The 15,165-nt window shown below is 36.1% G+C and overlaps 1 protein-coding gene across 9 annotated transcripts in view; it reads left to right on the top strand.

The window, feature by feature from the left end:
- PRLR (prolactin receptor) overlaps positions 1-14,442 on the top strand; it is a 153,086-nt gene extending 138,644 nt beyond the window's left edge. For all 9 annotated transcript variants that reach the window (XM_032676670.1, XM_032676672.1, XM_032676674.1 and 6 more), the window contains 6 exons: positions 802-971; positions 2,228-2,397; positions 3,328-3,472; positions 4,293-4,392; positions 5,300-5,369; positions 5,947-14,442. In XM_032676670.1, the coding sequence (XP_032532561.1) occupies positions 802-971; positions 2,228-2,397; positions 3,328-3,472; positions 4,293-4,392; positions 5,300-5,369; positions 5,947-6,963 (1,672 nt within the window). In that variant the 3' untranslated portion in view covers positions 6,964-14,442. The remainder of the gene's footprint in view (positions 1-801; positions 972-2,227; positions 2,398-3,327; positions 3,473-4,292; positions 4,393-5,299; positions 5,370-5,946) is intronic.
- Positions 14,443-15,165: the final 723 nt, after the last annotated feature.

The following is a 15,165-nucleotide window of genomic DNA, read 5'->3' as shown; positions in this document are numbered from 1 at the left end:
ACATTCATTTTAAAGAAATAGTCAATATATATTTTTAGGTTCTGTGAACTATTTTTGGTTCACCTAGCACTGCTCAGCCTTGCACTGACCTAACTGGATGCTAAATTCTGTAATTGTCAGCTCTGAGCTAGATCTTACTGGAAAAAGACAGGTACTGGTCCATCCAAGTAGGGCAGAGTATGAGGTCCACATCCACAACTCTCTCTTTTGCCACTGTGCATCTCAGAGGAGTTTGGAAACAAGTGCTACATACTTAACTTTTTCTCCTGTCCCTGCTTTGACTTTGGGAAACTTGAGAATGGATTTGGAGGACAGGTACAAAGTAGACCTTTTTTTGAAAAGTGATGAAAATAAAATAAAAATAAAAATTAAAAATAAATTCTGAAAGCATATTAGTGTAATATGCAGAACTCTCTGTAAATGTGAAATCAACATTGGAAATAGTTTTTAACAGATAGCTTAGAAAACTTCAGCAATCACTTCTACTTACTCTCTGGAAGATGTAAGAGCTATGCAGTGGACAGTGGCTTTCTGAGTAGTAAGAGCTTTACTCTACTAGCCCACTACTGCATCTACAAAAGCCTAAATTCTACAGGCTTTGTTGTCTTTACTTTGGGGGAGAAATGCTTACTACAGTCTCTGGAATTGTCCAGTGACTATTTAGTCTAGTCTGGAAGAAGTTTTCTGATTTTCTTCACATCGCCAGGCATGAAAAATCAGATCAATAATGCTGACATACTAGTAATCAAAGTCAGGTGTTTTAGTCTGTGTAACCTAATCACTGCGATTATTCCATTTCAGAGAAGAAAAAGTTTATGAATGTCCAGATTACAAAACTGCAGGCCCCAATTCGTGTTACTTCGATAAAAAGCACACCTCTTTCTGGACCATATACAATATTACTGTGAGGGCAACTAATGAAATGGGAAGTAATGTCTCTGATCCTCATTACGTGGATGTGACTTACATAGGTAAGAGTTAAAATTTTTGTGCCAAAACCCATGATTCTGAATTATTTGTTTCCACAGAAAATACTTTTTAATTCCAGCTCTTCTCATATATGGTATTATATCCATGTTAAAGACTTGTACAAATAAGATCTTCTCTGATATAAGAACAAATCAATATTCATCCCTTTACCGTTTTATTTTCAAAGGAAGTATAAAAATGCTAAAAGCTTTAAAACTATGTTCAGACAACCATTTATTGTTTTTCTGTATTTCTTTCAGTCAAACCCTAAGAAACATCATCCAGCTAAAATCTTTTTTTCCACTGTACAAGCAGCTGAAATCAAATTGATCTTTTAACAAATAACACTTAAATTTGATTACATAAAAGGAGTCTCCAGACCCAAGAGGAGCTGCATTAGTGCTTTTTATAGCAGTGTACTGATAATCTCTTTCTCAGACTTTTTCCACAGAATGACTGCGTACAACTATTTGGGTTTTTTTTTTCTAACAGAATGGAACATTATCATTGATAACCATTTTGTTGCCAAGGATCTGGCTGCCAGGAGTCTGGCAACTGGAAAAGGGCTGCTGAAGGGCTGCTTCATATTTTATCTCTATGCCATGGCTGCTTGCTTAATGAAGCTTTGCATCAGACAGTGGTAAAATACACACACAATATATGCAGAAGCTCTACCTTTGAACTGAGGAAGCTGCAAGCCTGTCTGAGCAGAAACCATTGTTCCATTCTGGTTTGTTTTTGAGATATAGACAGAACTTTAATATTGCTGTTTCAGTTTACTTTTAAATACTTTACATATGCATTTGGGATTACACTGTTGTGTTTTCTGAATGTAAAAGATGGAGGGGCAAGTTCTATCAGCTACATCTGTGTTTTCAGCATTTCGAAATATTTATGCCAAACCTTGACAAGGTTATCATTAAACACATCTTAACATTAAAGATGTTAACTTTGAAACATGATTGTAGGGAAAACCAGCAATAACTGGTAATGTAAGAAAAAAACATTTTTGCTGATTAATGATTAAGGCAAATCTCAACATGAATTCAACATATTTACGATTCTTCAGGGTTTTTTTCAAATTATAAATCCGTACTTACTTTATCTGGAAACTCTTGATTTCTGTATTCCAACATCAGTTCTAAATTACTGGACGCAATGGAGGTGACAACTCTTCACTCACATAATTTTATATTTCTTCCTAGGATGCAAGGAAAAAATAAATAAAACTCTGTTTGACAGTTCTTTATTTTAACAGTACAGCCAGATCCTCCTGTGAACATAACTCTGGAATTAAAAAAGTCAGTAAATAGAAAACCATATCTGGTCCTGACATGGTCTCCACCTCCACTAGCTGATGTCAGATCTGGATGGCTTACTCTTGAATACGAATTGCGATTTAAGCCTGAAGAAGGAGAGGAATGGGAGGTAAGGATGTTGCAAGTTTTTGCTAGATAATGTTTTCTGATCAGTTAGATTTTTTCAGCCAGGTTCCATGCACGAATGCAATGAAGCAGAGGCACTGAATAGTTCATAATTTTTCAAAAGCACTTGTATGATTTCCTACTGAGAGCACTGGTATTTCAGATGTTATTGTATGATAGCAGGTGGTAAAGTACTTGTTTTTAATTGTGGTCATTTTATATTAATCATATTGGCATGACAGTTTAAATTGTTTGTTCTCATTTAGTCAGGTTTCTTTTGTGATAATTTGTTCTTCACCATGAGCACTTCTTAGGTGACAGAAAGCTCAGTGACATTATGAAAATAATTTAAATTTATATAAATGGTCATTAGGTGGTTGTTTTAATGGCCACAGAATAGTAATTGTCTATAGCCAGAATCTGCAACTCGGACAACTGAGTGGCAAATGAAAGACTCCAGCTTGGTATTTGACTGCATCCTCTTCTTGTCTGCAATCCTTCCAAACCATCTCTGTATCTTCTCCTTCCTTCCCCCTCCCACAGCACTTCCCAGCCCCCTGGCCATTGAAAGACCTACTTTTTACTAACCTGTGAATTTCCACCAACTCAACATTCCCTCTTTCTCTCTGCATTTTCTTCCCCCATCTCTGTTTCTTACCTCCTGTTGCTCTCACCATCACAATTCCCACCATTACCACAGTTCCTTCCTATGTACCATATGTTCATGATGTATTTTTATAGTTGTTTAATTTGCACTGTATACCAGAGCCAGATCTCATTCCCACAGATGTTAGAAAGCTAAACTTTAGAAATAAAATACGTGTGTCATTATTCCATGCCTGCTTAATAATTATTAGGAAATGCTATCCAGACTCATTCTATATTCCTGTCTTGGTTACCAAAAGCTTAGCTGTGATTTTTGTTTAATTTCCAGACTATTTTTGTTGGACAGCAAACACAATGTAAAATGTTTAGTTTAAATCCTGGAAAGAGGTACATTGTACAGATTCACTGCAAACCAGACCATCATGGATCATGGAGCGAGTGGAGCCCAGAAATGTACATTCAGATTCCTACTGGTGAGTGGCCAGGCATTCCTTCAGCAATTGTTATTACATGCAATTGTATTTTTGTTTGTTAGCTGTTTGTGGCATCCATGCAGATCCCATATTTTCCCCAGGACAGGCAAGAACATCGTTGCTAAGATAACTGGATTATTATCGCTCCTGCACCATACCCAGTTAGCTTTCCCCTTCATTACTTTATGGTGTTAAGAAGGTGAATAAGTTTCTTTGCTTATTTAAACCATGCTCTTTCTGTCTATTGCCTCATTTGTTCTCATGATGGTAGTTCTTAATTAAAAGAAGACTGGTAAGTGCTTTTAAACTGTGACACAGGCAACAAAAAGTGACTGCCTTCAGACAGTAACAGCTTTTATTACTCTTTATATGGAATTAATTTGAAATCAATGCTTCCATATAAAAAGTGTTATTTTACAATAAAAATACTTTAAAATAGCTAGTCCTAGGTCATTTAACTCCCTATTTAATGAGTTGCATGATATGTATTTGATAATGACATGACTGTGGGTTTGGTACCACTGGATTTGAACCTAATTGCTATAAATGGCTGTGACAAAATTTTCCTCTTCATACATCTTCGTATAACTTCTCCAAGACACTTTATTTCCTGTGCAGTGCCATTAGTAAAATTTATATTCATTATTAGATATTAAAATGATTGTTGACATCCATATATGCTAGTAAAGCCCTCTAAATTCAATACCAAGTTTGGCAGTTTAGGCCAATTTTTAAAATAAAAGTCATCTCTGACTTCTTGTGCATGCTGACTATGCATATACTAGATGTATGTCCTTAAATAATTCTGTTTGTTTCTTAGATTTTAGAGCAAAAGATATGGTTGTGTGGATCATTGTTGGTGTCCTGTCATCTCTAATATGCTTAATCATGAGCTGGACAATGATTTTGAAAGGGTACAGGTAAGTCACCAGTTTCACAAATGCATGGAGTTCAAAATGGCAGAAAACTTTTCAAAAGTAGACTTCAAATATTTGACTCAATTTCCTGTAGCATTTGTGTTCTCTTACAGACTATTAGTTACACTGATAAAGAAGTATTTCTGCTCCTTAGGGAAACCAGGCTAAATTCTCAATTGATAAAGACATGTCTCTGTTAGATCTGAGAATCTTGGTTAGCCATGTAAATAATTCAGCAAACATCACTTGGAGTATCCCTGCTTCTGTAGAAGATATGCCTTTGGGTCTTGCTGTAATTTCCTAAAATGAACAAGGTTGTATTATGAGATTGTCTTTCTACCCGCCTGTCTGCCAATTCCCCGAATAATTTATTACAGTGCTGGCTAATTTCAATCAAATTTGAAAGAGAAAGATGTTACTTTTGTACAAGTCTTGCAAAAAAGTACTGTCTGAGTAGAAGAAAGATAGAAACTGTGTTTGGAAAAGCCAAGACATTCGCCATAAATCCTGTTGAGCAGTAGTCAGCTGACAGTCAAGTATGCAGAGACAGGCCCCCTAGTCCTCCTGAACTGTGCCCCATTTCACTGTTTCTTGGCCAGTGATGAATTTACAGTGGTATTAGAGAATCAGAGGTTAAGGGACTAAAGACCATAAAAGGACATTAGCAGTGTTACATTTCCAGTTGAATAACTTTGTACTGTTTTTTTCCTTATAAATGCCTCTAAGAGTACTTTGTGGATTTGTGAATTATCTGGCTTGAGGGGTAGACAGGAAACAGAGGTCCAACAGGGACATATCGGATATGGGAGAAGCATTTAAAATCTCAGTCACATTCTGAGGAAATGGGAGAACAAATACTGAGATAGGGCCCATACTTACACATGGTGTGTTTGTTCTGGTTTTTTTTCAGAATGATGGCCTTTATCCTACCACCAGTTCCAGGACCAAAGATAAAAGGCATAGATAAACATCTGTTAGAGGTAAGTACCACAGCTAACATGAAAAGAATTCACTATTACTTACTTTTCCAACTTACGTACTAGCAACCACAATTACCCTAGTAAAGGATGAAATTCCTTCAGTTAATCAATGTTTAAAATTGGTAACACTTTCAGGTTGATCATGTGGAGGGTATGTGTGAGACAGAGTTTTACCTCATGTTTGTAGTAGGAGAGTGTTTGAAAACAAGGTTTGTGACCATGGCTGCTTCCTGGGACACCAGAGGAAATGCCTGTGTGGTCTTCCTAACAGTTCTTATGGAAGTCCTACTGGTTCTTACCATGCTGAGGTGGCAGGACATGGCTGCACTATTATTCCATTTCCTTCTTGTTAAACTCAGGAGACCCACACCCATCAAAAGCTCCCAGGTCATCCCATTTTCGAAATTTTTTTCCTTTCTGTCAGTGTTTTCTGCAGCAGTAGAAATCCAGTTTAGGTCTAGTGATATAACTATTTAAGTGTTTGTATAGCAAATATGTAAATTGTTCACAATTGTTCTAGTCAGATAAACCCTAAGGTTAACAATGAAAAATTATATCCTATTTATTATTCCCTTAGACAGGAAAATCTGAAGAATTACTGAGTGCTCTTGGTTGCCATGGTTTCCCTCCAACATCAGACTGTGATGAACTACTGATAGAATATCTGGAGGTAGAGGACAGCGAGGATCAGCAACTCATGCCAAGCCATGACAATCCCAGTAAAAATACGAAAATGATACCCAAGGAAACAGACAGTGACTCGGGCCGAGGGAGCTGTGATAGCCCTTCCCTGCTCTCTGAGAAGTGCAAGGAGCCTCGTGCCCTTCCATCAGCACTTCAAACACAAGATGTAAGAGCTGTCCAAGAAAATAAAGGAGCAAAAAGGAGCTGGGAAACTCAGTGTATAGCCTCAGAACAGGAAACACTCCTTTCTAACAATGAGAGTACAAAGTCATCCACATGGCCTGCAGTTCAGTTACTACCTAATAATCAGCTTCCTATGTTTGCCTACCACAGTACTGTGGAGGCACACACAATAATACTGAGTACCACAAATGTGAACATTTCACCAGTTTTGGTGGGAAATGAAGAAAAGCATCAGTCACGATATCCTGTCACTGAAACTGTCCATGACAACATGGAAAAGCAAAGAGAGATGGAGTATTCCATAACTGAACAAACTACAGTGCAGGTCAAACAAAACAGACATAATGACAAGCCACCTTTCTTGAATCCTAAACTAATGGACTATGTAGAAGTTCATAAAGTCAGACAAGATGAGGAGCCAACAGTATTACTGAAACATAAAGATAATAATGGAAAGACGGAAAAATACACTGTTCCAGGAACCAGCAAAGAATATACCAAGGTCTCAACAGTTGTGGACCATAATATTCTAGTATTAATGCCAGATTCACGCATCCAGCACACACCTGTATCTCAAGAACCTGCAATGGAAACATCACAGAACCCTCAGCAAGGTCAAGCTGAGAAAAATATGAGCTACTACCTGACAGCTCCAAGTGACTGCAAAAGAGAGACCAGTGGGTCAGAGTATATGGACCCATCTTCCTTTATGCCCTCCTTTAAATAACCAGTTAATACAGTACATACTTATATATGTCCAGTAAAACAAAATCACATAGCGAACAGTCCTTCAAAAAAGCCTAGCCTCCAAAAGCCTAGTCTCCTGTGTGTATTGTACAGATAATAAAATAGACAGTGGGTTGAGGTAATAATCATGGAAGTAAATCATGGAGCATTAACACACATTTCTGACACAATGAAATGAGGAAATGGATATTGTCTGCCATGAAAAACACATAGTAAAATAATTATTCAGTTCTGCAAAGCTGTTAATTGATTAAGCCTGAGGGAGTACTGCAGGTTCAACAAAGATGAAAATTGTTACGGGTCAGTCAGCACACCATGGTGATCGGAGCAGTTCCTATGTTAGATAAATCATTGCACAGCAGTGTTGTTATCTACAGTGTCTTTTCTTCTGAATGCATTCTGACATTAGATTAAGATTTCTTTATATTTTTTTCTCAATCCTTGAGAAAAAAGGAGTTACTGTATATGACAAATCATATATAAAAAGAATATATTCTACAAATGACAGTAAAATAACAAATTCTTCTAAGGATTTTTTTGCTTTGTTTTAACGTGATAGAAAACTTTGCATCCCATTCATATCCCAGTCCAGGCAAACCAAACATGAAAAAAATAGCAGGATAATATTTGATATACTGCCTTACTGTATATAATATACAATTCTACTTTAGTATAAGCCCATATGTTTAACAATGTATTTTTAAAGGCTATTTTTCTATTACCAAAAAAAGAGCAAAATAAAATATTTTTTAATTTCCCAGTGTTATTTAGCTACTTAGGAACTTTTCTGTTTCCTTCTGCTGAGACAGCAGTAACAAGTAAAGCTACAATTTCTATACAAAGCATGAAATTAAACTTTATACTAATTAAGAATATGAAGAAATTTTTAGACTATATTTCTAATATATTACAGATATATTACTATTTGAATTGTAAATTATTTCTTTCACACCTTTTTTATCACCTCTAATTATATAATTAAAACGGAATCTAGGTTTTGAGAGGAAAATTTCTTTCCCTTTGAATTTATAGTCTGATGCCAATAGTGAATGGAATGGTGTTCTGCTGCATCCTTAGTCATTGCACTTTTCTCTGAGTCTGGAGGGAAAGTTTGAAGTAAGATTTTTCATAATGAATTTATGAACATGAGTTTTGGAAATCAGCCTCTAAATTCAAAGATAAGAGGCCTAAAGTCTGAGTCATAGAGCTGCTGAAATAGCAATGAGAATAAGGAAAGGAGTCCATGTACTAGAGCTGGACGTGTGTCCCCAGAACAGCAGTGGGAACAGTAAGGATTCATTGTATCCCATTTAAACGGAGACAGAATCAAAATTGTACTGTAGTGGCTGTGAACTTATTGTGGTCCTCCCTTCTTGAAACAAAAGTTTAATTTACTCCAGAAAAGTACGACCAAGTGATGACTGATTAAAACTGGAACCAAATATTTAGCCACTCTCACTAGCTTCAGGGGAAACTGGAAATATAAGGTAAGGGAATGGTTCTGTACATGTGAAGGAAGGTGTATTTGATAAATGGACTGGCTCTCTTTTGTTCTTCTCCTTCCTGAACAGTTATACGTTTCTCTATATTTTCATGATTTTATGCACTGAACCAGCCTTCCTGCAGTATCAGGTACCTGCTGCAGAGCCAGCCAAAAGAGAATTTCAGATTTTGAAGGTCCCAGAAGGCCACATCTATTTTGACAAATCAGATTCTCACCCTTTACCTCCAATGCCATGGAACTGCTCAAGTACCGATTAGTTGAGCTATCTAGCCTTTCCACAGGCAGGACTTAGAAATTTAACTGTTTGTCTGTGTCTATAAACATATGTGTTAGTATGGACTGTAACATTTACTTCAGGCATCAGATTTGGAGCCTAAGTCCTCTATACAGGTAATGTACTGCTGACTTCCAGAGGCTGATCAGAGCAGTCTGGCTGCTCTGATGGAAGTGTGGGGAGATATCTTAGATTCTTAATACATCCACTTATTTAGCACTTGAAGACATGAAATGGCTACTCCAGAGAGCAGCCAGACATAAAACTTTGTTCAGTTATGGTTAACAGAATAATTTTACTGTAGATATACTTTTCGTAGTATATCTTACAAATTTCTAGAGATGCTAAAAGTACTGCAAAGAAACTATTGAGTTATCAGGAAAAACTGGAATGTTTTGCAGGACAGCAGCTTGTCTGTGTGCAAGTATGTAAGCTGGTTATATACTACGTCTGACAGTGTTTAATTTACACTACAGTTTTCTGACTGAATCTGACAGAGCTAATCCAGACCAGACACATTCTCTTTCTTTACACAGATAGTCACATCTGTGTTGTTTCCTACACCTAATGCTGTACATAAAGACATGCTGCTACAGGCCTTCTGGGAGGCATCTAGTGATGCACAGAAGGATATAGAATCTTACTGAGCCACAGCCTAAAAATGTTCCTCATACAGTGGATTTCTTAGATTAAAGCACATGTGACTACACAGACCTACAACAGCAGCAGACTGTTGCTGTGACATTGGTTGCTTTGTACCTGAGGCAAACTGGCACAACTTTTGGTAGATTTTAAGAGTATGATTCATCCCATAGGCATGTGTGCCTCCAGTGATCCACAGAGAGTCAAAGGGTTTCTATGTTTTGTCATGAATTAGTACTGAACTGCAAAATAGCTGTAGCATAAACTACATCATGTGGTGTTGATTCTATTCCACCTTTGCTGATGAACATCTGAATATGCCAAATCATCGTGGCTCTCAGTGAAAAGGTAAATTCAGCCAGAGTGGAAAAGGGGGACATTTGCTCACTACATGAAGTTTTGAGGGATTTGCTAGTTAAATATAATATAAACACAATTTTTATAAGTATACTTCATTCTTTAAGCTGGACAAATGTGCAGATTGATTATTTTTTCCTTGGATTTGCTTATGTTTTCCAAAATACCTTGTTACTCCCAAGGGCAGAGCAACACCTTCTGAAAGTGACCTTTAACATCTGAAAGTATATGACAAAAATAATAAACTATTGTTCTGTGAAATCAGAATAACCTTCAGCTAAGTGTTTGGTCCTTTGAATGTTCAAATACTTAATTCTTTCTGTTTCTGATGATATTTTTGCTTGCAGTTCTTAAGCTTTTTATTAGGAAATAGATGAGCTTTTGCAGCAGTTGTACACAGTCAATTGGTGTAAAATTATGACACACCAGTAGGGAATAACAGGCTCTTGACACCTCCTTTGATATCCAAAGGGATGAAGTATACAACAGAATTTACCCCAGAAACAGTGATTAGCCCAATAGCTCTTGCACCATAAGTCAAATTTCTCACTTCGAATAATTATTCTGAGTGCGAATGATGTTTTCAATGTCAACGCTATGCATGTGTCATTCATAGTGTGAATTACTTTGTAATAGCGTAAAAGCCCTAAAAGGAAGAATAAAGACTCTTCAAAATAATTAGTTTTATAAAATTCATAAAATTGAATATATATTTTTAATTAATTACCTTTCCTTTTGACTCAGACTAATTTTATTAACTTTTTTTCAGTACTGACAAATATGATTCATTATTGTACATTTTCTAATTAGACCTTTTTTTTTAGCAAGGACATATTTGATGTACTATTTTAGTATCTCAGTGTTATATTCCAGACTTCTAAAGAAATACGTGTTATTGAATTGGCACGTGTGCTCACAAAGCTCACTGTCACACATAATGCAGCCTTGAAGAACGGTCTTGATAACATCATGTAACTACAAAGATTATTTCATAAAAATGCAGTAAACTGACCTTACATAATATTAGTAAGAGGATATATGTGTTTATGGAATAAACTGTAAAACAAATATGTAATGATGATTTATGTTAAAGCAGTGAATTTTGTAGTATATCTGTCTATGTGTCTATGTTTAAATGGCTGAAAAATAGACAGTTGCTTTAAATGTCATTTAAGTATTTGAAGTGTCGTGGCAGCAGGTGTTCAAAATGAATAAGCAGAATTTTTTTGTGCTCTCTGAAGCATTGTATGTGTGGGGTTCACCTCATGAAACCTGTAAGTGTATTTCATAATTTTATAGTATCTGTAAACGATTTGAGGGTGTTATGCAAGGAAACTGAAGTCGCTTAAGCCAGTTGATAGATACCAGACATCTTCTACAAAGCCATAAAGACAAATGTAATGAAAAAAATGTCATGAGATCAGGCATCATATTCTCAAATAATTGCTACCTCAGATTTTTTTTTCTCCCTTTAAAAGGCAGGCAAAACCATTTTGATTTTTGTACAAAATAGTCTATCAAGATTTAAAAAAACCTTATTTTTAAATCCAAATTATTTTTGTTAACAAACAGCTTGTCATAGAATCGTCACTTGTTTTGCACTGATAGTATGAGGATGGGCTATTTGAGATGTGTGGCAAAATTAAATGTTTTTAATGTGAAAAAAAAAAAAAACACTGAAAATTCCATTTTGTAGGAAAAGCCATGTTTCCCAGCTTGGCAGTCAAACATCAGTCCCTTTCCTGATCTGAAAAGTTCATTGCCACTGCCTGTGTTGCCAGGTTGCTAGGACTGAGTGAGCCAAATTTCCAGAGATGCCCTCATTCTGGATCTAAGCATTTATCAATACTTGCTATTTAGAAATACCTGTTTTCAGCTGAGTTCCTAGGAAGTAAATCTTTTCTGTCTCTAAATGAGCAAAAGTGGAGACACCTACTCTCAACTATCTCAAACCCTCATTCTAAATTCAGACTCCAGTTCCCTTGGGTGTGGAAAGATGGACTGAATTACAATTTGAACAAGCTTGTGATCCTGCCTTGAAAATGATTTTGAAACAAATCAGGGAATTTCTTCATCTTTCCTGTGTATGTCAAGCAGGAAAATAAAGATAAGTGGATACATAAATACATAATATATGGGGATATAAAGAGCTTAATGATCATAGAAACATAGAATTGTTTAGGTTGGAAAAGATCTGTAAGATCATAGAGCCCAAATGTTATCACAGCACTGCCAAGTCCACCACTGAGTGATGAGAACAGGGACAAGGTTGCTGTATGTGGCAGAATGGGAAAAGGAGTACAGTCACTATAGCGCAGTACATGGGTAGATGATGAGAGAAAAAATGCATTTTGACTACTACTGAGAAGGAGGGAGAACAGAAAATGGAAGTGAAAGAATCAAAGACAGGAAAAAATGAGAACTAGTAGAGCTGAGAGGAGTGATAAATGAGTTACTGCGGAAAAAAAAAAAAAAAAGAGAGAAGAAAATACTTCTGTATCAAAAGTGGGAATAAGCACAGCTACTTGATACAGTCCACAAAAGTAGTAAAGCCTTATTAAATGCTAAAGAGCTGGCAAAATGCTGAAATCAGCTACTATGGATCAGCTATTACATATGAAGGAAAAAGTCCTTCAACAACATGAGAAGTTGTCATTCACTTTCTATCAGTTACAGGGTTTCCTTCCACATATCTGATATTGGTCCCAGGCAAATACAATACTTGAAGAGCTAGACTCTGCATCTGAGTGCTATTGCATTTCCTACATTCCTAGGGAAAAAAGCTCCAGAGGAATAAAGTGTACCACACTGCTTTTAAAAGCAACCTTCAATTTTTCAGACAGATATACAGATTAGGTGTATTTATCCATTTACTTTGTCCCACACATACACCTACCATTCTTAAACATTCTTCTGGTTTTATTTATTAAAGATAATGCAATGACCTAGAAGCTCCAAGGGAAAAAATATTTTGGGGATATTAAAAGAGTCTCTCGGCATTTCTGGGCATTGTTTCAGTTTGTACCTGGGACAGTGTATCTGTTAATATTTTCCTTGATCAGAAAGTCCGTCTTGGTGATAAATCTGGAAAATTTTGGAAAATTACCAAGAGAGGCTTAAAATACGTATCTTCAATTTAAGTTAAGCTTTTAAGAGACACTATTATGTCTGTTGAAAGTAATGAAAAATACTCAAATTAGTTGTGTGGCCTCTTACAGTGCTGATATGCTAAAAGCTGATCTTATACTCAAGATATTGGTGTATAGAGCAGTTAGATATGAGAAAGTCCTTTTTTATATATTCCTCTTTTATTTTTGGAAGGTTTAATGTCCTTTTCTACTTTGTGATGCTGCTTGTCTTGTATCTTGTCTTTATTTAACTTTTTTTTGGATAATGCTGCTTTTGGGTCTATTTTTATGAGTTGTTGAGTACTTTCACCTCATTTTGACATCAGTAAAAATTGAAAGATTTCACTTCAGTTCCTGCAATGATCAGTTTTAGAGACATAGCACTGAGTGGAATTTTTACGGGACGCTGGAAATCTTTGTACAAGTCACTTGTAGAAAATACTCCTTCAAGAGGACGGAAAACTATACATGTCTGGGAAGAGGCATATTTTTCTACAGGCAGAAATATAATGATGTCAGATCATATTTTATAAAATTCATAACACTGTAGACTACTCTTAATTCTCATCTATGTGTCCTTTATTCCAAAAGGAAGAGGAAACTAATGCTCAGTATAATCAGAAAGAGCTTTAGTGTTTATTTTTCATCTTAGGTAAGTAATTTTTTTAATTCTGACTACTAATACCATTCACCATCTGAAATAACACAACCATCAGTTCCATATATGCATTATATTGCTCAGACATACTCAGCATTATCTTTGCTTCTGAAATCTTTATATTGTGCTTTGTATATTTTATAGTCATTGTGCAAAATATAGCAATACTGAGGGCACTGGTATGAAAAAGTACAGCCCAGAAAAAATATGTTAGCACTCCTTAACTAATCATATTTCTTAAAATTTTTGCCACCCTGTTAAGTGAAGGGAAAAGTCTCTGGAACTTCCTTGCCTTTAATTGTGCCAGCAGTCTCTCAAAGAAACATAATTTGCATCTTCTGAATAATATACAGAATAAACAGTGTATTTTCAGAGGTGAAAGAGATGATCCAATATTTAAAGCCAATGTGTTTCCATTTGCATAATCATTTCATTGGTAGCCTTGCAATACAAGCTAGGCATTTTCCCACTAAAATTTCAGAATTTGTATGCAATCTGGAACATCAGTGTTGTCGCAGTAGCAACAGAATGCCTTTAAGCACAATTATTCTGTGAACCGAATCCAAATTTTTTTGAAATTTCTAAAATATAAGAAATTGTAAGAATTAGATTTCATATGTAGTATGTACATTGGTTGGAGAATACTGGTATAAAAATAGTTGCTCAGGAATTCTTCATTGTTTCTAAGTGAATCTGAAGGAAAATGCTTTAAAACGCATTTTTTAAGTTTGTAATATTGAAAATGCTGGCTTTATTAAAATCTGTTAGTGTTTTCACTTGTAAGATCAATATTGTTCTGAAGTCTGTAGCTTTCTGATGGAATTTTCAATCTTTTGTCATTGTAAAATCTCTTTGCAATGGTGTTTGCATTTCAATTTAATAAAAATTCTTGAATAGATTTCACAGATTCTACCTTTCATCACAATATGTAACAATTCCAGTATATAATACATAGAAAGAAAAAGGAAAAGCCAGACATCCAACATAATCTGTAGCATGGGATCCTGCTGACAGATGTGTTTAACCTACTTTGCAGGCACTCAGCAACTGAACCCCTTAACACAAGTGGGTCACCCACCAGGTCACGGCTTTTATGCTTCTTTATGAGTCTTGTATTCATGAAAATTATCACTGAAGTTAAGGGATTTCAAGATAGTGAAAGTAAAATTTGATTGGGAAGGGCTGAGCATTCGGGCATCCTAAGGTATGTAAGCACTGCCCTGGTTAGTAGAAGGTACAAATCTCTGATGCATTGCAACAATATCACGCAGTTTTCCTGCAGAACTGGGGCTGCCCTTCAGGGTAGGTGTCTTCTGCCTTCTGCTTTAGGAGCAGCCAGGGTCACCAAAATCTGTGAAATACCTCTCATTGGCAACTGTGTCTAGTTACATTGTATGCCAATTGCCATTCTAGGAAACCCATTGTTGAGCCTTAGTTCTTTTAGTATTACAAGGATGTGCTGGTTTTGACTGGGGCAGAGTTCATTTTCTTCGGACTGGCTGGTATGAGGCTTTTGTTATTGTTAAGCAGGGCTTACACAGAACCAAGGCCTCTTCTGCTTTTTGTACTGCCATACTGGCAAGGAAGTTGGGGGTGCATGGAAGGCTGGGAGGAGACAC

Source organism: Chiroxiphia lanceolata, chromosome Z, assembly GCF_009829145.1.
Source record: "Chiroxiphia lanceolata isolate bChiLan1 chromosome Z, bChiLan1.pri, whole genome shotgun sequence".
NCBI lineage: Eukaryota > Metazoa > Chordata > Aves > Passeriformes > Pipridae > Chiroxiphia > Chiroxiphia lanceolata.
This window is presented reverse-complemented; position numbering and strand designations above follow the sequence as displayed.